This window comes from Ictalurus furcatus, chromosome 9 (genome assembly GCF_023375685.1).
Source record: "Ictalurus furcatus strain D&B chromosome 9, Billie_1.0, whole genome shotgun sequence".
NCBI classification, from domain to species: Eukaryota; Metazoa; Chordata; class Actinopteri; order Siluriformes; family Ictaluridae; genus Ictalurus; species Ictalurus furcatus.
The window spans coordinates 9,301,340-9,325,571 of record NC_071263.1 but is presented as its reverse complement, the minus strand read 5'-3'; the positions used below and the strand labels follow the sequence as shown (position 1 = coordinate 9,325,571).

The following is a 24,232-nucleotide window of genomic DNA, read 5'->3' as shown; positions in this document are numbered from 1 at the left end:
GTTTTGTTTTTACGTGTAGCTCCTATACGGTGTGAGTAATGCCGAAATGAACAACATCTGAAGCAGGGAAGAGCACAGTCAATCTGCTGGTTTTTATATATATATATATATATATATATATATATATATATATATATATATATATATATATATATATATATATATATATATATATATATATAACTAACATATCCAGATTTAAAAAAACAAAAAAAACAAAAACAACGACAGTCCAAAAGATCGCAAGCTGGTTCCGTCACTCAGGTCCCTTGGATTCAAAGCCAAACTTGTAAGAAAGTCCCTAAAGTTGTTAGAGTAGTTCTAGCTGTAGTACCTCACTGAGGCTGTGCAATGTGCACTGCAAATAATGCACTTAATACAGAAAAACAACCAAACAAGGAAGTAGGAAAAAAAAAAAAAAAAACAGAGAGAAAGAAGAACGGAAGAGGAGTACCCAGACAACAAGATTATTAAAACACATGGCATGTGGGAAACGTTCAAGTCCAGAATAATGGATGTATCTGTGCATTTTTAAGTTATTAAAATGAGAACAACTCCTGACTGCTTTGAGGACTGAAGAAGAAGAAGAAAAAACAAAAAAAAAAATCAGTTCCTGAAGACTGAATTGGCTTTGTTTCAAACTTTAACCATGGTACTACAATCTAGCTATTATTTTGCTACAGTATTGCACATTTAGTACAAATGATTATAAATGCAGGGTAAATTTTAGCCTAAAGCAGGTGGGCCAAAGCAATTCCAGTCCATACATCTAGACGTGAACTGATATTCATACAGGCGAGGCAAGGTTCTGCTTAACTGAAATGTTGCATTACACTTACACCCCCCCAAAATCCCCCCCCCCAAGACATTTTCTTGAATTCAGTCTTTCAGTGTATAAAAATGTAGAAACGTTTCAGTTGGTCCAAATGATTGGTCGTCTTCTTTTTTTTTTTTTTTTTTTAAATACAAGTAAAACGAGTATATTTGGCATTTCATTAACTCTACTGTAAATATCTGACTTGGTTATAAAACCTATCAGCTGATGCACTCATTTTTGTGCGTGTGTGTGTGTGTGTGTGTGTTTTCCTTCTCATATAGTCAGAAAAATAAAATAATAAAATAATCATTAGAAGGCCACAAAGGAAACGTAAAACTGCTAGAAGTTTGATGTTTCTCGCTCACAATATTATGAAATGTAAAGCAAACCAAAATGGTGAGAGGGCCACAATCTGAAGCGGATGAAATCCAGGAGAAGGCTGCCTGTGCACTTGGGCCAGGTTGTGTGCTGTAGGGGGAAATGTGTCGTTGGTCAGTGGTGCAAAAGAGCAACAGCTACCCGAAGCACCTGGCAGAGGGCGCTGGACTCAGTGGCGCGGTGGCTGATATGGGGGGAAAAGGGCTGTCTAACAGGTTCCACTGGCAGAGTAGGAGAACTTGGGGAAGTGGGGTCTCCTCTCGCTGTCGAACGGCTCCATGTTTTCATCTAGAGAGAGAGAGAGAGAGAGAATGGCGGAATATTAATTCCTTTTTTAATATTCAAGTTCAGACCTGATGCATAACGGAGTTCCTGTTCCCACCTCGAAGTGGATTATTTCCCTACGACAGCATGTCCCGAAGCCCTTTATTCCTACTATGCCACAGCAATTTCCCCAACAATTTATTGATTTATCCTTTATTTAACCAGGAAGATAGTATTGAGATGTCACAATCTCTTCTTCCAGGGAGACCTGGTCAAGACTTCAGCACATAGACTTTCACACAGAGACAAACCACAGAAGATAGTGACAGACAATACCCATAGAAAACAATTAATAAATCCGAGAAAAGCACTTACAACACTCTTAACACTGTTTCCAAAAGGCGTTTAAAAGAACTCAGAGGTGGCAATATGTCTAGTTTAACTACATTTAGCAGATGGCTACAGGCCTGTATACCTTTGGGACTTTTTACCGAATGTGTGATTGTGATCTAGTATGTGTGATTGAGATCAGAATGCAGCAGCGCGCCTCGTCTTCAACCGGCCCAAAAGAACCCACGTCACACCCCTCTTCATCTCCGTCCACTGGCTTCCGCATCAAATTCAAGGCCTTGATGCTCACGTCCAAGACCTTGTCTGGAACAGCATCCTCCTACGTCAACTCTCTCCTTGAGGTTTACGTTCCCTCGCGCAATCGGCGCTCGGTTAACGACCGACGCTTAGTAGTGACTACTCAGCGTGGCTCAAGGTCCCTTTCCAGAACCTTCACACTATCTGTTCCTCGGTGGTAGAATGAGCTTGCAACCTCAATCCGGACCGCAGAATCTCTCACCATCTTCAGAAAACAACTAAAGACCCACCTCTTCCGTGAACACTTAAAATTCCAACCCTCACATTAGTTATATTAAAAAACAAAACAAAACAAAAAAAACGTATTCTGGCTCTTACACCTCGACTCTGCGCACTTTGCTTTTCTAGAACTCAATTATGAATCTTGTACGGTAGCACGACTTGTATTGTTCTCCGCTTGATATATCGCTTTGCTTGTATTTCCTCATTTGTGAGTCACTTTGGATAAAAGCGTCTGCTAAATGAATAAATGTAAATGTAGTACAATAACTATTTGTATAAAAACGTTTAATGATGTTTCATTTATTAGCGAACGACATGTCATGCGTTTTAACCATTTCAAAGTTACAGTTAATAACAAGTTAGTTCCTGTTATTACTTATATCATATCCATTATAAACAATCATTCCCTAACCAGCTCCTTTGTTTTGCCTCTGCTGAAGTTGACGACGACGAAGAGAAACCGGAAAGTCCTCTGTCCTGAAAATGTCCTGACTGTTACAAAGCGCTGACACCCAAAACTACTTCCAGAAACCTTCACTACATAAAAAAAAAAAAAAGTATAACTATGCATGTTTCATTGCTAAACGACACCATTGTTTTTTTCATCCACAACCTAAGATTATGGAGATCATCCAGCAATACAAGTGGATAAGCTGTTACTATAGAAACGATAACACATTCGAACTAGATGGGAAAACTTCGTCACGACCAACTTTGACGCTGGCTTGACAGTCTGAAAGTGTAAAATAGTTTGAAATCCGAAGGTAATGTGCAGCTGGATAAGAATTGATTAGACAGACAGACAGGGTGCCAATACTTGTAGAGTCGATCAGATAACTAGGGTGCCCAATCGCTAGATTTACGCATGGCGCAATTCTCCTCACTGATTCGAGTGTTTTGATATGTCACATGTCTATGTTGCGGTACTTTTTGTATTTCCATTTATTTTGGGGGTTAATGTGCACATTTCCAGCAGGGGGCGACTCTCTCTCAGTGAAATCTCCATCCTTCGTGGACTTTTCCAATTCCTATCCCTCTGAACAAAAGCTCGTTCGTGTAAAGCTCTAAAAGTTCTAAAGCTCACACATAGTTAATTGTTAAAAATAAGCAGACAAAAAGGAAACAATTTGTGCTTGCTCAAAAATATAACTGAAAGAGAAGGAATTTACCGCAACTAAAAATCTGTTTAAGGAATCTCTAATCTCCAAAATCTCGAACATGGTGAAAGCCCTGAGATGCGAAATGTCCAACAGACCAGTACAGTGAATGCTATTGTCCCGGTGTTTCAGGGTTTCCGCTGAGAAATTCTGGTACTGGCCAATGTGTCCAGGAGTGATAAAGTTTACTGGACAAACTGGAAAATATCCGGTCATCTCATTTCAGTGTTTATTTTGCACTGTAACGTTTTGGACTATGCACAGTATATGCGATTGTGGTGGCACGGGTTGTGGTCGAGCGCCCGAGTTTACTTGTGTGTGTCTGTCTGTGCTTTCAGAGTAAGAGAGAGAGAGACGACTAACACAGAGACGTGTGTGTTGAACGGGTCCGCTGAAAAGCGAAAGGAAAAATGGAGAAAAACATGATTTTTTTTTTTTTCCCCCCCACAAATGGGTGTGTAACTGAGAACGTACTTTGTCTAACATCTGCTTTGTGTTAATATTTTTACCGGACATTTATCAGACGATTTTTTCATTTTATTGGACATTTCAAATTTTTTAAACGGTCAAAAAACGGTCTTTACCGGCTAACGGAAATCCTGCACTGTACATTCATTCATATTCGGTAACAGCTTTATCCTGGTCAGGGTCGCAGTGGGGCCGAAGCCTTAAGGCAGGAATAGTTTACACTAGTGCGTTTTAGTTTTAAAATGAAAACGATCCTCGTCCACACTGGCGTTTCCGCTGTGTTTCAGAAACGATCTCCGTCCACGCTACACGACCGAATACGCATGTCACATGACCATTCATGAACACTGGTCATGCGCGTACAAGTGTAAACAGGAAGTTGGCTGCTAGTCCAAACCGGCGGTCCATGTAGAGCTTACGCCGCTTGAAATGAGATTCGTTGGCGATTGTTCTAATCACAGCTCGCCTCAGCTGCAGTGTTATAAAATACAGAATTTATCTGCACAATGGCTGCTAAGAACGACGACAAAGCCAGTAAAGCTTGCGGTTCAGTCTCCGTGGTGTTGTGTATACGATCAAGGTAGCGTAACGGTCATAACTTAGGGGCTTGACGAATCAGGGAAGGATACGCAGTGATCCAGAAGAGCCAATCAGGGGGCGAATGTGGGCGAAGCCACGCCTTCCTTTTCAAAAGTCTTCGTTTTGGTCTGTTTACACTGAAACCTGGCCAGTAGTTTTCAAACTAAAACGTGGGTCTTCGAGGGTCGAAAACGCCGGAGTAGTGGAGACGACATGCGTAACCGTAGCAAAGGTTATGCGTTTTAAATGGAAAACACACTAGTGTAAACAGGGCCATACACTAACACACTCATTCACACCTAGGGGCACTTTAGCCTAGCCAGCCCACCCATTGACAGGTGAGATGAAACCAGTAGACCTGGAGGAAACCCACGCAGACATGGGAAGAACACCAGAAAATCCAAATATACAGTAAGCCAAGATCAAGATCGTACTGGAATTGATATATTTCTGTAAAGCTAATTAGGACAATGTCCATTGATAAAAACACTATACAAATTAAAAACTTTATTTTATAGAGTGCCAGTACACAGTAAAAAAAAAAAAAAAATAATGATGGATAAATAAAAATAATAAAAACAATAATAATAATAATTTAAAAAGTAGACATCAGATTAATACTTAATAGCGTACTTGCAGCTTCACATACTGTTAAGATAAATACCTTCTCCCGGTGGCGTGATAGTGATGGTCTGTGCGGTGAACTCCTCGTCAAAATATCTCGTATCCGTTTCTGAGGTAACCTGGGGCTTAAATGGAGGGATCAGCTGAAAGACCAAAACAGAAATCGTTTGTTTACTGTCATCACTACACTAAGAAATCAGGCTTTCATGTTGCGCTGGACAATTCTTGTTGATAAAACACTCCCTGTGAAAAAAATACAGAGCTGGGTGTAGCTTTAAGCAGGGGATTAGCATAAGACCAACCCCTTATTTACAGTGTGAGCAACAGCTGAGGGTGTGATCACACTGAATCCATGTCTACAGGTGTAGCGTTTCACTTTAACACTGGAACACTCAACGCTGAAAGAAACGCTCCAGTCTTATTAAAAGAACTGGTCGTATTACGTAAATGAAGATGTACAGGAACAAGAACAATCAGTCATCGATCACCATTAAAAAAGATTTATTTTTTTACCTTTTTCTCATAAACATCTTGCCACACAATTCCAGCGAAAAACTTGTGCTGCATGATTTCTTTCGCATCATCAGGCCCACCTCCTAACCTAAAGGACAAAGCACAAACATTAACGGAATAGTTCGGTCATGTTGCCAGTGCTTTTCTTTTTCTGCGAGTACTCGCTGCGTTAAACGTAGTAAGTCTTCCCACGTAGAATAAATATTTATCGAGTATAAAATTACACGTGCTAAACGTCCGAGACACTTTTCTGAAGCGAGAAGCTGCTCACCGCTGTTTGGGGTCTTTCTTGAGAAGGCCGGAGAGCAGGGATTTAGCCTCAGGGGCGAGTGTACGGGGAAAGCGGATGTCCTCCATAAGGATGAGCTCGAACAGGCGCTCGTGGTCCTGGTTATAGAAGGGCAGGCGGCCGCACATCATCTCGTACATGACCACGCCCAGGCCCCACCAGTCTACGGCGCGGCCGTAATCGTTGTCCTCCAGCACCTGCAACACATCCGTTATCACACGACACTGAGTATCATCGCTACTACGAGGTGTCACGGGGGAAATGAATGCTTTTTTAGCAAAAAGTCTTCCAAAAACTTTTCATACTTACTTTAGATTATATATAATGTATTGAAATCATTCTCGTGGTTGGATCGGGAAGCTGACTAAAAAGGTTGCGATGGGCTTAAACAGGAAACATGGTGAGCACGTCACACACACACACACACGACACTGTCGCCAAGCTTATTAACAAATTCAAAAAGACTGGAAGTGTCGCGGACCGACCGAGAAGTGGACGTCTACGGACGTCCTCTGACTTTTGGGACACCATGTAGATTCCTCCCAAATTAATAGCGTGTGTGCAATTTTATATCAGCACCACCAAGAGGGGGGCAAGACCTACACCATGCTAATTCCGAGAACATCTCAAATCGCACACAGTTAAAGGAAAAGCTGTAATTCAAACCTGCACATAAAAGCTCTGCGTTATGTCTCCTGTTCCACTCAGTGGCGCTGTGATTCATTAGGAAACGTCCTCTAGGCCCACTTAAAAATCATCATCTCCTTGCAATTCACTGACGTTAACACACGTTCGAGACTCCCAACCTCTACAGCACAAAACTGTGAACCGACCATGCACGCAGTCGTAAACAACGGAAAAGTGGATACTATTCATTAGTGTAGTTGTTATATTATTAGGACCATAGACCTCATTCATACACGGATACACGAGATATTCGAACAGTGGACTAGTTCAAAGACTTCATGTAAAAACCTAAGGAACTTTCCTTTACTTTCACACTATCTGATGTCACCCAGATGATTACGGGTCCCCTTCTGAGTCTGGTTCCTCTCAAGGTTTCTTCCTCATATCATCTTAGGGAGTTTTTCCTCGCCACAGTCACCACTGGCTTGCTCAATAGGGTTAAATTCGCACACTTAAAATCTGCATTCCGTGTTGATATGTTTCTGAAAAGCTGCTTTGAGACAATGTCCATTGTAAAACGCGCTAGACGAATAAAATTGAACTGAACTGAATATTGCCCCGTGCTAAATTAACAGCAGGAACACCAGTGAACGGCGTAACTTCAATATACGACACGCATGCCTATTAACAGAACAAGCTCCACTCTCGCGATCCTCTATAAACTGCCTATTAAAAGTGTTTTGATTTAATTTGTGTGGCTCCTTTCCAGTTCTTGGGGTGTTTATGGTCAGGCAGAGCTCCCAACTGGCATCAGGGGGTTGGAGATAGCGTTTCTCTCAGGAGAGCAGAACGTTGTGTCAGCACATTCACTCACTGCAGTTACCAAACGCTAGAGATTAGTAGTTAAGGTTGGGCGAGGGGAGCTTAACTCCGTTGCTTGGTCTCAGGAAACCTAGTCACCTTATAGGCAGAGTTCTTAAACTGATTGTGTGTGATGACAGGTGCGTATCTGGGAATATTCAGCCCCGTGTACAAACTGCAAGATCTGCCGCACGTCAAAAGTGCTTATTTTTGCACTTCGGTGTGCTTAATAGCTGCTTTTCCAGATTTCGAGTAAGGTGCAGAAATGCCACGTCCACCTCTTGTGTTACTCATTACGAAGAGGAGAGCTCCAGCGACATGCAAGATAGCTTTATGTGTCTGTGTACGAGTGTAAAACCAAACAGAACCGATACGGCAGTAATGTGACCAGAACAAAATCGAAACTCGGAAACAAAATAGTAATTTGCTTGGTGAAGAAACCACAAACAGGAAACCACAAATCTGGAACAGAAACTTTAATGTGAAATCTCTGTTTATGGATAATAATGTTTTTCCCCTCCATTCCATGTAGTCCACTAGCGTATTATTCATGTCTTATCTCCAAAGTCCTTAAATGTTTTTGCATCAACAGTATGATTTTACACGCAGTGGCTTAGTGGTTAGCACATTTGCCTTGCACGTCCAAGGTTGGGGGTTTGATTCCCGCCTCTGCACTGTGTGTGCGCGCGAGCGGAGTTTGCATGTTCTCCCCATGCTTTGGGGGCTTTAACTGGGTACTCCGGTTTCCTCCCCAGCCCAAAGACGTGCGTTGTAGGCTGACTGGCATTTTGTCAGTAGTGTGTGAATGTGTGACCCCTGGGATAGGCTCCAGGCTCCCCGCAACCCTGTGTAGGATCACCTGTTCAATAAACTTTAAACTTCAAAAAGTCCTTATTCACAACTGCATACATTTTTAAATTTCGTCGAAATACTAATGACCTCTTTTTAGCGACCGACTATTTGATAGATATAAGCCAAGGCTCTGTTGATTTGCTGATATTTCTAGCTGTTGTGCAATCGAGGAGACAGCAGCTTCACAGAGTTATGCAACAAATGTTAACAGAGGCCCACTGGGGCATGAATCATGCTGCCCCATGCCTGCGCTATTATTAACATTTTCAGAGGACGAAGAGCAGCCAACAGGACAGGGTTACCACGCTCGCCTTTTCTTTTTTTTTTAATGTAACCTTGGGCTAGTTTAAAAGTATTCTGAAACCGCCACCATCTTATTTTAAAGCAAATAAACAAAACGAATTCTGCAAAGTGCAAGTGCACACACTCGTTCTGGTGTACAAACCCAAATCTGTACCAGTATTTCAAAGATTGGGAGAGGGTTAAGAGGGAAAATGGAGTGGGACCATGGTGACCTTGTTTCCCCACACAGAGGGCATTTAATAATGTCTACATTTTGGCGCTAGTTTCAGGTCTTCTGCGTGGTCTTGTACGTAAACCGTCAAATGTAGTCGGGGTGGTTAATATCAGCTCTTCTGTGATCATCTCACGCACGGGACACACACCTGCTGTATCAAACACAAACGCTAATCAAATGTGCATTTAAAACCACTAGCCGCTATGCTGGATCGCTGTATGCTATCGTCGGGGTTACGCTAAAAATTCACCCGATAGTAGCCTATAGCGCAAGTCAAGTGTGATAGCCTCTCAACTTTAATTTTGTTCGAGGCTATGCCGTTATTAACGTCATCATGCTGCACGAAAATCTACGGTCATGAAGCACTACTAATATAATGGTACACGGCTTCAATTAAACTTACCGTACATGCTTTCTCAACATAAAACTTTGATACGGTGTGTTTGTAGCTTATCCAGACAAGGGATAGCACGTAGCCAGCTAGCATATCTAGGGCAGTGGTAGCTCAGTGGTTAAGGTATTGGTCTACTGCTCAGAAGTGAAAATCCCAGCACCACCAAGCTGCCACTGTTGGGCCTCTGAGCAAGGCGCTTAACCCTCAATTGCTCAGGTGTATGAATGAGAGTCCCTCTAGATAAGGGCGTCTGCCAAATACCATAAATGTAAAATGTAATGTCTATGCATTAAAGCAGTGAATGCGCAGGGAACTCGAGTGATTATGTGTAACATAATTACGTGTGATAAATTATTGTTATGATTATGTGTGATACATTATTGAAGGCTATAGGCTGAAGCATAAATAGTAAAAGCCCATGTGTGTGTGTGTGCACGTGTTTGTATTGATAAGAACATGTGTACAAAGACAGCTGCCAAGTCCGATAGCTTTCCAAACCTACCATTTTATCATATTAGGCCTACATACAGCGCACACGTAAACGCTTTTCCGTTTCGTTCAACCTGCATTAGGAATGTATCGGGTTAAAACGCAAGATCAGAGACGTTCAAATACATTAAAATATTGTTTTCTGCTCGGACCAAACTGACGGGTATCTTCTTCCATTCCTGAGCCTTGCCTTTTGATCAGACAAAACAATTCTACGCCAACGTGCGGTCACGAATTATTTGGACAGGAAACCATGTATTTAACACCAAACTGGAACTTTGTGTACTCGTTACTTCAATAGGAAGAATGAAAAAAAAGGAAGCACACTGGTTAGAAAAACAATCGAGTTACTGTCATGTGCTACCAAAAATACGGTCAAAGATCGAGTACGTCACCGTTACTGTGATCCTACACATGAACTAGTCCATTTTTGCCTGAAGCTAAAAATGAAAAACTGTACTCAGAAGTGAGCATACAAGTGTGCAAGCATGTCTCACGTTACTGTATACTGACACCCTGCAGTTCACATAGTGAAGTTGGGGTTCCTTAGGCAGCTAACTGTACGTGAGCTCCCTACATATTGGGAAAACATACCGCGATAGGGCTGGGCGATATAACAATATGATATCGATATCGTGATACGCTTTTCTGAGATATCGTTGGTATGGTGAATTTTTTTTTTCTTCTAATAATTACAAATGAAATGGTATTAAATGGATGCTGTTGATTTGACATAATTTTTTAAAAAACTTAATCCTCTTTTGTCTTTGCAGGCATTACAGAAAAGTATTTTTCGCTTTTTCCCCCTGTTTATTTAACTACAGTTTTGCAGCCAGTGTATGGCTAAATTATACATCAAGAGACGCATTGTGTATCATAGAAGTTTGTCATATCGCCCAGCCCTATATTGCGATTAATTTTATATATATATATATAGTATGTATATATATATATATATATATATATATATATATATATATATATATATATATATATAGAGTATGTATGTATGTATGTATGTATGTGTGTATGTATATATATATATTAGTATGTATATATATATATATATATATATATATATATATATATATATATATATATATATATATATATATATATATATATATATAGGTCAGGGATGAGTTAGTGTGGTGGTGGTTCAACTGGTTTTTGCCAGCCTGTTAGTTAAAGACTAGTATAAGCACCAGTTTTTCACCTTTTCGCATCTATTCTTTTCTGAACTTTTATACATCTGTGAGCGTTTTTTTTTTTTTGTACTCAATGACACGGCTATTTTGGAAATCCAGAGGAAGTCTTACATTAAAAGCAGTGTCTCTCAAAGCGTAGACCACGAAGCACGGCCAGGGGGGTTAGCAATCGATTTATTTCGCCCGTTTAACCAGACTTTTAACCCGTTAATATAATTCAAACATCGACAGTAGGCCGATGTAAACTTGGACATGATTGTGTTACGTCAGTGGAAAGTTCAGGAATAGAAAAGCACTAAATCTGTAAAACTGTAAAACAGTTGCGGCTGTAAAACAGTTTGCTGCAGTTTGTCCATATTATAGCTCTCTGCTGTTTGCTGGTCAAATTTCAATGACACTAGCGACCATTGTGTTTTTTTGTGTATTGCTGTTTAAGACACAACAGGCAGAGCGGAGCTCATTTCAGGCCTACTCCATGGCAACATGGTCAATCACAGGGTTTTTCCCCCCCCCCCAAAATAAAAATTACTTATACAGTTTTAGAAATACTTTTAAACAATCTTTCAGACTTCATCTTTAATAGAGAACGATTTGAAATAATTACAAAAAGACATTTATACTGGTCGTGGATGAATTCCTGTGTTATACCCAACTTCCTCTACAGTGCAGAAATTTTTGATACGCCACCGTATACATGGCAGTCTGATGCCTGTAGTGAAGATCTTTGACCTAGGGTGTGTATATCACAGCAGTGAGTAGAGTCTGTGGTGTGGTTGAGGGATCGGGTCAGGGTGAACGCTGTGCCCTCAGAGGGGGAGACTAAGCCCATGGTGGTAAGGTGAAGCCAGCGTGCTGCTTGGATTACTAACTGCTCTCTATTTCCAGCGCCGCTGTCATGTGACTCACAGAGACGCAGAGACAGACAGCTGGGCCTGCAGCTGCCCCTTATATGTAGAAAAGCGGCACAGCTGTGGAGCTGCCAGGAGTCCAGGAGCCAAAGCCTATCCCTCACACACACAAGCACAGACTGCACCAAGCGTACATGGTTACAGAAACGCCCCCCCCAGGGAAACTTGAAGGCTTCCTCAGAAGCACTGTGTACACATATACACAATGGCCACTTATTTTCCTTCCACCTGTCATCTTGTACAAACACAAGGACACACCCATATCTATCTATTTTATAGCCACTAAGGCCTTCTCCTCTTGCAAGCAGACTTTCAGCTCCCCTTTCCACTTCATGGTCTTCTCAGTTTCTAAACATGTCTCCAAACATAAAGCTTTAATGATGCTCGACTGAACAAACCCTAAACCGTTCTTCTCATCACTCCGGTATGAGCGTTCTCGCATAGTTAATATGTGGATTAACACTGTATCAGTGTTGACTGAGGGTGCGTATCAGCTCCATAGCCCCCTAGGTCATGAATGGGTACATCATGTACACGAGCTCGGGCACTGCTAAGGACCCTGGCTCCCTACACATTGGGGCACTGATAACTCCATTTCCAGTGACATGACCATGTAGTCGCGTTGTAAAATGTCACCACTGGCATTCATCATCAACAGGCAGGACTAGAGATCGACCGATATTGATTTTTTATAACCGATATTTGCATGTTTATGTGCCTGATAACCGATATGCAGAACCGTTATGTATTTATCGATCTATTTCTGTTTTTGACACAATGATGACAACACTGAACTGAACATACCATTTTATTTATTACAGTTTTGTCAATTTTACTTCCTCCTTGCATACAAAACTCTTATTTATCCACCAATAAATAGAGGGGTTACCCTCTAGAAGCACTGTTACTAGTGTCTATTTTTTATTTATTTATTTATTTATTTATAAATAAAAGCTTCGGTGAGGTAAACAGATTACGTGACTCCATCTCCATTTCTCAGCACCACGCTGCTTAAACTACATATCAAGCATTTATGTAACACGTCTCATTTGTACATTACTGGCTGTTGTCCTGCACGCAATTCTCAAAACGGCCACAAGATGGCGCCAGTTATCGGTGGATCCGATATTACAACACCGATAACCGATTATGGAAAAAATTATGGTCCGTACTCTAGGCATTAGAGATCATTTGACATTATATGTTATAGAAATCGGTTAGCTTAATCACACGTGTCATGGTACTTCAAGCAGGATCGTAGGCTAGCTAGTTTTTTGTTTTTTTTCCCCTCGAGCTGAGAGGCTGAAGAAAACAATGTCATTTCCTGTAATGCTCACTACGTTCCATCGATGCTCCCTGGTTTTCGTGGTGCACTGTGGGATTTTTTTAAGGAAGCCAAAGTTCCAGTGCTCTGGAAGGATTTAGCGATCGAGACAGTCCTTAAAATGGCCGACTCCCTGACCACTGCCCTGACTACTGAACTTGGGAGCTGCTTGAGACGCACCCTGATAAGACCCTGTCTTGTTGTCTTTCATCACATCAGCCTTTTTGCAAGTTAATCAAATGACACATGGGCAACTAGATGCGTGTTTACATTTATTTGCTATAATGCCAGATCCATAAGCAAGTTCGTTGAGAATGCGTCTCACCCTATGTTCACACCAGCAAGCGACAAAGCAACAGGAGACCGGTCATTTTCTATGCATGCGTGCGACACGGATCCGTGATTCCACTGACGGAGGCAAACGACAAAGCGGCCGTGCGACGAGAGACGTCTGAACTCGGATCTTCTCTATCCTATGTAAATTATACAGTATATGATGCTGTAAAGTGATAAACCCAAACGCCTGGCTTGAATTATTCCTCAGACCAATCCTATGACGCGCGTGTTCTAACGTTCCTTCTGTTCCCCGCTCACAACTTTAGTTCCTACCTGCAGCGGGAAGTTCCGGTTTACGGTTTCACGTACAAACAAAAGAAGAAAAACTTATAATCGTGGTTTCATCTTATCCTGTTATATACAACCTCTCACTGAATGTTTAATGAGACATAAAAGAAAAGTAAAGCTTGGAACAAAGAGCATTGCAACTGCCGGTGCCTCTGAAAATGACACCCGGTATATGAAAATCAAACGAAGACATTTTAAACAAAAAGTAGTGCGTGTAAATTGTATAACGGGCTCTAGGGTATATATTTTGGTTACAATCAATTCTCACAAGAACTTCACTGGACATAGCACATCCAAACTGAATGACCCAACACAAATCAGAGCAATTTAATGAGTTATACAAACAGATTTAAGATGCTATTCTTCTTCTTCTTCTTCTTATTATTATTATTATTTGCATGGTTATGATTCGCCTCATTAATCTAAACCAGTAGCAGTACGATTACACCGTTTTGTATTCGTGTCTGGTTGTTTAGTGTATATCCGAGTGCTGATGTCTCTAATCACGCAGGTTCCTGATTCTGATTCTCTAGAAGCAAACATCCAGTGAAAGAACGTCTCAGAGTGACCTCTCTCTCTTTCCCCCCTGCGGAATATTCCCAGACGGAAAGGCATTCCGTAGCCCTGCGCCCAAACAAGCAGCTCATTGTTTATGGCAGAACAACCTGTAACACAGCCCACCGGAGAGGTCACTGTTTCCACAGTGATACCCCCCCCCCACCCCAACTAACTGGGCTGCGTTGTCATGTCAACGTTAGTGGAAAGAGGTGAGAGGGCAAAATACAGGATAAAAGGATGCCAGATCTATTTTTGGTAAGGGGTCTCAGGACAGCATTTAGGTGTTGAAAGGATTTAATGGGTAAACAGTGTGAGATAAATCATGTCCTCATTAGCACAGGTGGCCCGACTAGAGGAGCAACGCACCCATTTCTGTAACCTTGATTACTTCAACGCCAACAATTACAAACATTTCCCTCAGTTGATCCTTCTTTATGATTCATTACATCCGGCTGGGTGGCTGTGGCTCAGGTGGTAGAGCTGGTTGTTCGCTAATCGTAGGGTTGGCGGTTCGATTCCCGGCCCGCATGACTCCACATGCCGAAGTGTCCTTGGGCAAGACACTGAACCCCAAGTTGCTCCCGATGGCAAGTTAGCGCCTTGCTTGGCAGCTCTGCTACCATTGGTGTGTGTGTGAATGGGTGAATGAGACACAGTGTAAAGCGCTTTGGATAAAAGCGCTATACAAGTGTGCCATCTACCATTTACATCCAGCGTCATCTAAGCTCTACATTTTCGGTCCTGAAAACCATGAAAATGCAACTTATAATGATTTCTCCAGTTTCAAAATTATCCAACCCCCTGAATAGAATAGAATCTGATAGGATAGAAAGTCGCATTTTCAGGGGAATTTGGCGAAACCACTTGAAGCATTTTTGTGTTGAACGCTTTCGCTTGCCTTTGTTCGATTTGTTCATTGCAAAATAAACCTGATTTGCAATTGGGGTTGAATCATTTTAACTGCAACTGTATGTCAGAACGTGGGCATGTGTCCCCTGAGGCGTGAGGGTGCCCTCAGTAATAGGCTGTCCATTTGGCCGGAATGGAAGCTCACACGCCACGCTGATCTCCCAGTAAACACCAAACCGAGGCAACTGTGTCAATACAGGCACCTTTCACCCGGAAAACATTCCTCATGCTAGTGGCAGGCTCATACACATACGCACAATGCCCTATCACATTACCGTTTAAGTGCCATGGGTCATACCTGCATGCAATGCTGTGAGCCACACCCCAACACTATCACAATGTGTGTATCGACACGCAGCTGCTCTCTACCTCAGCTTTCCTGGCCGAGTAAATCATTCACTCTTAAAGAGACAAGAATGCAAACACGTAACTGCTATCCTTACTGCTTTGAAAAAGAAAGAAAAAGTCCCTTTAAACTGCCTGAAACAGAAAGGATCTGATGGCTTCATCCATGCAAATCTGTGAAACACGCATATGTGTGTGTGTGTGTGTGTGTGGGGTTACCTCAGGTGCCAGATACTCTGGGGTGCCGCAGAACGTCTTCATGGTGGCTCCGTCCGTTATGCCCTCTTTACAAAGCCCAAAGTCAGTGATCTTTATATGGCCGTCTTTGTCCAGCATCAGATTTTCCAGCTAAGGAACCAGAACAAGAAAGAAGCACGAGGTGTATGAGGCAGAGCGAGATTACGTGTATAAGGCCTCGAAGATGACGGTTTTCCCACTTCAATGTTCATTCCGTCACGATGTCAAAAATCGAATGACAACATACAGTGCTACGAAGCTTTATAAGACACGGTCTGGATGATTTCACAGAAATAATCTTAATGGAAATAAACATAACATGTTTCCAGCACACCACCAAAAAATAGAATGTGGGGGGGGGGGGAATTTAGAACCTCACTATAATTTTGTACCCTTTTTCCACTCGGTTTTTTTTTTTTTTTTTTTTTTTTTTAAAATCGATCCATTGTGCTTTTTCTTTTTTTCCTCGCAACAAGACGCATCATCCATTCACTCAACATCATATTCAACGGAGTTAAACTCAACGTGACTCATTTCTAAACTAGTCAGGGAAGGAGCAATGAGCACCTCTGGCCCAACATAGGTAGTGTGTAAGCACTCCACGTGTGTGTGTGTGTGTATGGGGCAGGGGTTTAATATCAGCATGTCCTCTCTCTGTCTCTGGGGCTACTAAAAGTCACCTGGCAGCTGTAGCTCACACGTGGCCAGAGGCTCGGGCACACCCGTCAGCACAAACTGCCCCATTCTGCTACTCTGGCAATTTCAGAGGAACCTTAGCACATCCCGAGCACAGCTTAAACAGAGAGGGGGAGAAAATGAGAAATTACAGCGAGAGTGAGAGATGGGATGAGGAATCGAGATCGCTTAGTGCTCCGTCGGCCTGTCTGGTTTCATTAGTCGGTGCAAAGATTGCATATGAACACCATCGGTTTCTCCTAACAGAGCTGACTGATATCCGAGGTGGGGGAAATGTTATTTTAGTGCTCTGCTAATGTGCAAATGCATGAAGCACGTGAAGGATGACATAACCGCTCTATTGCTATTTAAGGAAATATGATTCTGAATAGTTTATGGGAGTTTGATATCGGTGTGTGTTTTAATATCTTGCTGGGGGAATATTTTACAGTTCTGCCCTTGTAGGGACATTAGGCTGGTACCCATGAGCAAAAACTAAAAGAGCCAAAATGGTTCCTTTTGGTAACTGGGGTTAGGGTTAAACTGACATGCAAGAGCATTAATCAGCTACATTGATAATTATGTCTGTGAAAGGTCCACACAAGGATAGTAAAACACATGTACGTGTGTGTGTGTGTGTGTGTGTGTGTGTGTGTGTGTACACACCACTAGGGGAACTCCAAACCCAGTTCTAGAAGGCGAACAAAGCGTTCTTTTAGCATTTCTATCACTAATTAAAGCGTTCGATCTGAAAACCTGTTCACCTTCAGGTCGCGGTAAACCACGTTCCTCTCCAAGTGCAGATAGTCCAGTGCAGAAACGATTTCTGCTCCGTAGAACCGTGCCCGATCCTCAGAGAACACCCGGTCCCGTGACAAGTGGAAGAAAAGCTATTGGGAGGAAAAGCATTGTATGTTTAGTGCCTTCAGCTACAAAAGACCACTTTACCCAAGTGATTGCGTTAGTTTAACCACCGTTCCGCACTCACCTCTCCCCCGTTCGCGTACTCCATGACGAAGCACAGGCGGTCGTGTGTTTGGAACGAGTATTTCAGCGCCTTAAAAGTGAATGCGACAACACAGATCCTTAGACAAAAAAAAAAAAAAAAAGCTTGCAGAGATCAAGTCCAGTGCAAACTTTTCAACCGGCTTGAAGAGCTTGACATTTTAAGTACGATATCTAGCAACAGTTTTGAACATTTTTAAATACAAAACAATTTAAAAAAAAACAAGTAAATGAATGTGTATCCTGAACAATATGCAACAATGGGCCTCATTCAAGCAACCTTTCAGTAAAGTTTTTTTTTTTTTTTTTTTTTACCAAACTGAACAAAAAATCCCCACAAGATTTACAAAGCTTTCAGTGACCCTGATTTTGTTCATATTCACATGTTGATGAAAGCCAATCACCGGTAAATAACCAAGTGTGTTCACGCCACGGATGATGTGCGTTTAGTGATGCTAAAAAAAAAAATAAAAAAAAAAAAACCTCCACAAAAGGCAAAGCGCACAGAGGTTAAAACGACAAAATGGCAATTAATGGTGAAACAGCGCCTCCTAAGCTCGTTATGTGTAAACGCTCTCCGTACACGCTGGTATTTTCAAACGTTTCCCGAAAATTGCTTGTCCACACAAACATCTGAAAAGGCTTACGTCCCTATACTGCGCACACATCGAAACATCAGAAGCTTTGGCCTGCGTCGTTTCCGTCAGGCGTTTATTTAAAAATACAATCTGATGGTTGTACAAAGTGGATAGCGGGCACAACAGCCGCGTTACTACATCGTCCGCCGTCTTGTGTGTTTTGAGGTGAATGGGTCACGTGACAAAAAATACGCCGTCGTTATTGAGCATCACTGTTTTGTCAGGCCACACTACAACGCGAAAACGGCGTTTTCAAATTTATCCACTTGGGAGAGCGTTTTCGAATAGCTCCGTTTCCGCTGGACAAAAACGCCGTCTCAGTGTGGACGGGAGGCCAAAACGTCGAGAAAAAGATGCGTCTTCAAATGTATCCAGATGAATGCGGACGTAGCCTAACTCCTTCCCCTTTTATACGGTGGTATTTTTTCTTTTTTTTAAGTCCCAATTGAATGGCTAGTCTTATTTATCTTTAATTTATGGATTTGTTTTGGCTTGCTTTCACAAAAGTTACACTATATTCATGTGTCCATTAAAATACATTGCAATCAAAGTGATTCAACCCCCACTGCAAATTCTCCTAGGATTTCCTGATACTTCAATGAATCCATCTTGTCTTCCACACGCTGCAGGTTTCCAGTGCCAGAGGATGCAAAGCAGCCCCAGAGCATCACCGAGCCACCACCATGCTTGCCTGTGGACAGAGTGTTCTTTCTTCATTCTTCTTCCTCCACACATACCACTGATCCATCGTGCCGAAAAGTCCCAGTTTTGTTTCATCGCTCCACAGAACAGAATCCCAAAACTTCTGTGGCTTATTTATATGATTTTGAGCTGATTGTTCTTGTGCTTTTGGGTCAGTAGTGGTGTACGTCTTGGAGTTCTGGCATGGAAACCTGCGTTTAGTAGAAGGTCTGGGCGGGACATCCATCCATCCATTTTCTATATTGTTTATCCTTCAGGGTCGCAGGGAACCTGGAGCCCATCTCAGGGAGCATCGGGCACAAGGCGGGGTACACCCTGGACAGGGTGCCAATCCATCGCAGGGTAGTGGCTCCTCCCCCTTTTTAAATAGCCAACAGCGTTTAGCTTACCTAACAGCCCGGCTAAGCCGTACTTTACAGCTAGTACAATGGAGGTGAGCCGAGCAATTAACGATGCATTGGATTCACTAGTGGAGGATTTAACGGAATTTTACATTCGAACACCCGATGACGCATTTACAACCGATACGATTTCTCTCGCTCAACAACGGCAACTTCGGCAAAGCGATGGTTATAATTTCGGGGGCGGGACACTTCAGATTCTAGAGAGCATTCGATTGGACAGGAAATCTGGTGAGAAGCCGAAGAGTGGCGTCATCAGAACCGTTGATCAGTATCGGTGGTAGAGAGGGGCCGCACATTTTGAAGGCGTAAATCTTCTACATGCAAATTTTCTCATCTTTTCGGAGCGCGCAAGCATATAGATAACCTTAAGACTTGACAAGTTCATTCTATAAGCCGCAAAACTTTCAAGTTCACATCCTCGCCGCAAAATGAAATCCGACTGTATGCTTTTTGAGCTTTATGAACACTGTTCAGAGGACAGATATATTTTATTGGCCGTGTCTGTCGGTAGCTAATCTTCTGAATCAGAAATTTCTCCATGACCATAAGAAAAATCCCTTGAGTGCTGCGCTTCTATTTAAGGCCAAAGAGATCCCGTACACGCTCTGCATCTAAAATTTCTCATAGTGATTAGTAGTCGTCGTCCCGTCCGGCAGTTTCTCTTCACTGTCAAAGGATTGAAATCCCAGACAAAAATGTATCCCAGAATAGCTAGGGCTGAGTTTTTATAGCTGCATTAAATTGTAAGGAGGGAACCAATGGAAATATACTAACTGGAAAAGAGATGTTATTCAAATGGCAGGAGAGAAGTGAAAGAGAAGTGTTAGGGTTGTGTGTGTGTGTGTGTTTGCATAGATTCCCTCACCGTCAAGAAAGGGTGCTTAGAATTCTGGAGGACGCGGTTTTCTGTGAGTGTGTGAGCCACTTCATCCTGAGAGACACATCACAAAGAGCTGTAGTGTACTTGGATTATACGGACTTTCTCTCTCTCATTCTCACACACACACACACACACAGACCTATTACAAGTACACTCGTCTACATAAAGACACACACACCGAGTAGGATTCTTCACCTTAGCTCAATCAATCACTTCATGTCACATCACTTCCCCTTACTTACTTTCGCTACTATTACTTCCTTCTTAAGGATTTTCATGGCGTAATATTTTCCTGTGGCCTTCTCCTTCACCAGGATGACTTTGCCAAAAGTGCCTTTCCCAAGGAGTTTGAGGTATTCAAAGTCATGCATAGTCTGAAACAGCACACAAATAAAAAGCATGTCAACAAACAGGTCAGAACAAGAACCTACAAGGAGTTCCAGAGCTTACATGCAGGAATGAAGCGGCCCTGTTTACAGCGTTGTGTTTGTTTACACAACAGCTCCATCCTCGCTCTGCACATTCGTCCCGTAGCCCTCATGAGTTAAAGCTGCTCGCAACGGATACGCGCTTGACCTCTGATGGCCAAGTGGATCTAGTGGTAGATCTACTTGCATATGTGTGTGTGTGTGTGTGTGTGTGTGTGTGAGAGAGAGAGGGAGAACATGAAGTGGAAGTGTGTTAAGGTCATTTTAAATAACAACAACAACAAAAGTCTACATGGCAGTAAGCTTATCACGGCTTCCCACAAGTTGTCATTTCTCTTAAGAGTTCATCTACCATAATTTCAAACTGGCCTTTGACCTCTTTATATTGTAGTGAATAAATCCATTTGATTTCTAAGTTCAACATAGAGAGATGTTATTTGTTGAAAATATGGTACATGACTAAAAACACACACAAAAAAAAAAAACATGAATGGGTTGAGAACAGGTGTTCTATTATGCATCCATACATGTTCTGTACCGCTTCTCCTACACGGGGTCATGGAGGAGCCTGGAGCCTATACCAGGGAACTCGGGGCACAAGACAGGGGACACCCTGGACGGGATGCCGACCCATCGTAGGGCACGATCACGCACAATTTGGACACTTTAGACATGCCAATCAACCTACAACACATGTCTTTGGACTGGGGGAGGAAACCAGAGTAACCGGGGGTAAAACCCGGAAGCACGGGGAGAAAGGTAGGAATTGAACCCCCAACCCCGGAGGTACGAGGCAAACATGCGAAGACACTCAGCCACCGTGCCCCTGGGTGTTCTACTATTTATACGTCAAATTGTTTTTGAGTTCCTAAGGTTCGGGTTAAACCCGTTCAATTCACATAACCAGTTACTGCAGATAACAACTACAGCAATTCAATAACACTGTAACAACAACAAAAATCACAGACCCCCTGACTGTGCTTCATGGACCCCTGGGAGCCCCCGGACCACACTTTGAGCACCACTTAAGAGAAAACCATTATCGCTTCAGCCTAATATATTTCTATATTTAGCAACAAATATTCAGCAACAAACCCCCCCTTTTCCTTCAACCTTTCCTCGTTCCATCTATATTTAGCAACAACGCGTCTGGAATCTACCCACGATGCAATATGAGTAGTTTTATGGTGGAGTCCGTGGGGGGAAACAAACGCTCAAAAGATGCGAAGTAGAAAGTAAGCAATTATATTCAGAGGCTGATTACAATTTCCATTAAAAACCTGATGAACAGACAAAAACCTGCTGCTATGCCATGCCATGTAATAATCACCAACTTCTAACCGGGATTGTGAGCACTGCCATAAATTTAGTTGAAATTTTGGATACTACAATTCCCAGCTACTACTTCTAGAATATTCAGAGAGCACGGGCGGGGTTACTAGTTAAATACTAGTTCCTTCACTATGGGTGAAAAGACTGCAGGTCATTCAAACAGAAGCGGAGCGTACCACTTTCTGCCGAGGTTTGGTTAGATACATCTCCATGTCCATGGGGTCAGGAGAAGAGTCCATCATCTCCTCCTCCTGTTTCTGCAGACTGTCAGCCACAGCCTGGATGGCTTTAGTCCATTCCTCCCTGAGGAATGAGAAGAGAAAGGAAAGAGAAAGAGCCCAAAGTTAGCAACAGCTACGTTCCAAAATCTGGATTCACAAACAAGTGATCAAAGCTAATATATAAACAACTTATATACTTATATATATATATATATATATATATATATATATATATATATATATATATATATATATATCTCCTTATCCTACACAGGGTCGTGAAGGAGCCTGGAGCCTATCCCAGGGGACTCGGGGCACAAGGCAGGGGACACCCTGAACGTGGTGCCAACACATCGCAGGGCACAATCTCTCACACACACACACATACTTGAAAATTTGTAAATGCCAATAAGCCTACAGTGCATGTCTTTGGATTGCGGGAGGAAAGCAGAGTACCTGGAGGAAACCCCTGAAGCACGGGGAGAACGTGCAAACTCCGTGCACACAGGGCGGAGGCGGGAATCGAACCCCCAACCCGAAGGTGCGATATTTAGACCCTTACATACACACATGACAATACATCATACCACTAACCTGCAGGATTAACATTTCTCGAATTAGCAAAACATCTGAGTGTGTATGTGTCTCTTGGGGGTAGACGCTTTAAATCAGTCTTTCACGTTAATATATATATAAGATCTCAAAGGAATGACCAAATAAATAAATAAACTGGATATCTGACCGTTCCTCTGGGGTCTCCACGTGGAACGTGCGCTCAATAACAGTGGTCCACTGCAGGCAACGGATGATGAATGTGTTGGGCTTCGGCCTCTCCGTCTTCATCAGCTGACATTCTGGACATGACCAAGGAGACGTTCACCAGGGAGCAAGTGAGAGAGGGAGAGGGGTTGGAGAGAGAGAGAGAGAGAGAGAGAGAGAGCGAGAGAAATGGGAGGAGAGAAAGGCACAGTGATAGTCATTTATCTTTATCTCCATTCATCCCCAGTACCACATTAAACACACATGCTGGAGAACCTCCCCAGTTGCACTGCAGCAGAACAGGTGCATCATGGGACTGCAGCGGTGTTCAGGTCGTTCATATTAGAACAGTAATGCGGTTTTGCCGCAAGTTTCAGCATGCCGCCTCTCCTCTCAGCCACTCTTGCTTTCAGCTTAAAATAACGTGATAAATAAGCTGTGTTCAGGCCACATCGTAATTATCGTAATTACCGTAATTACCAGATTCCGACTTGTAAAGCAGCGTCCACGTCCTCGCGGAACTCGTAATTACGACAGGGAGTTTTCTGAGAGCTCCGGCTTGTACCAGCTGACCGCAGCAACGTCATGCGGAAACACTCAAAAGGTACGGAGTCAGAGGACATGAACAGCTCAGAGTAGAACGTCTTGTTTGGGTTGTTGTGTATTAATTACGGTAATTCCGACATGGCGTGAACGCAGCTACACTTACCGTGTAAAAAAATTATAATAATAATTTTTAAAAATAGAATGGAAAAGTCAATATCGAAAATGTTATATATACACACAAAGTTGGGCAAAGAGACCGTTGTGCAAACATTATCATAAACTTTTCCTTCAATTTTCCCCACTGGCTTGGATGTTTTTAAATGGTCGCTTAACACCGTGAAAGCGTGACTCAAGAATTTCAAACCGTAAACCCTATCAAAGACCATCCTCTCAACACCTACAATCTAAATCATACACGGTATGTATACACCGCACTGGGTTCGGACCATCCTCAAAGTAACGAGTCATGGAGACGGCCGGAAATCGACACCTTTTTGTTCTCGGTGCTTACGCTGAAGCGTCCGGCAGAGTCAGAAAACTGTACGTCAGCAGTTAAAGAACCAACACTCGTGTCTTTTTTAGCAATGAAACAAAAATAAGCAGTGGCAACTAAACAAAAAAGGCATGACTTGTGCGTTTTGAAGTAACAAAGCACAATGGCAGTGGAACACAGTCGCATCAGGAGCCATATGTGGAAGAGGAAGCTGTAGCACAGAGCCATTTGTGGCAAGAGAGGAAGGAGGGGTGTGTGTGTGTGTGTGTGTGTGTGTGTGGTTGGGGGTGGGGGCGAGGTTAGGGGGGGTTGAGAAGACGCGACAGAAGAGGCCTGT

At 42.6% G+C, this 24,232-nt stretch overlaps 1 protein-coding gene across 1 annotated transcript in view; it reads right to left on the bottom strand.

Annotated features, from left to right (window-relative positions):
• Window positions 1–887: 887 nt before the first annotated feature.
• Window positions 888–24,232, bottom strand: part of akt1 (v-akt murine thymoma viral oncogene homolog 1) — a 78,997-nt gene continuing 55,652 nt past the window's right edge. The window contains exons 4-14 of the mRNA XM_053633905.1: window positions 22,840–22,951; window positions 22,053–22,179; window positions 20,359–20,490; window positions 20,102–20,167; window positions 17,476–17,544; window positions 17,252–17,377; window positions 15,795–15,923; window positions 5,942–6,156; window positions 5,671–5,758; window positions 5,198–5,300; window positions 888–1,483 (exon numbers count right to left, since the gene is read on the bottom strand). Of these exons, the coding sequence (XP_053489880.1) occupies window positions 1,404–1,483; window positions 5,198–5,300; window positions 5,671–5,758; window positions 5,942–6,156; window positions 15,795–15,923; window positions 17,252–17,377; window positions 17,476–17,544; window positions 20,102–20,167; window positions 20,359–20,490; window positions 22,053–22,179; window positions 22,840–22,951 (1,247 nt within the window). The 3' untranslated portion in view covers window positions 888–1,403. The remainder of the gene's footprint in view (window positions 1,484–5,197; window positions 5,301–5,670; window positions 5,759–5,941; window positions 6,157–15,794; window positions 15,924–17,251; window positions 17,378–17,475; window positions 17,545–20,101; window positions 20,168–20,358; window positions 20,491–22,052; window positions 22,180–22,839; window positions 22,952–24,232) is intronic.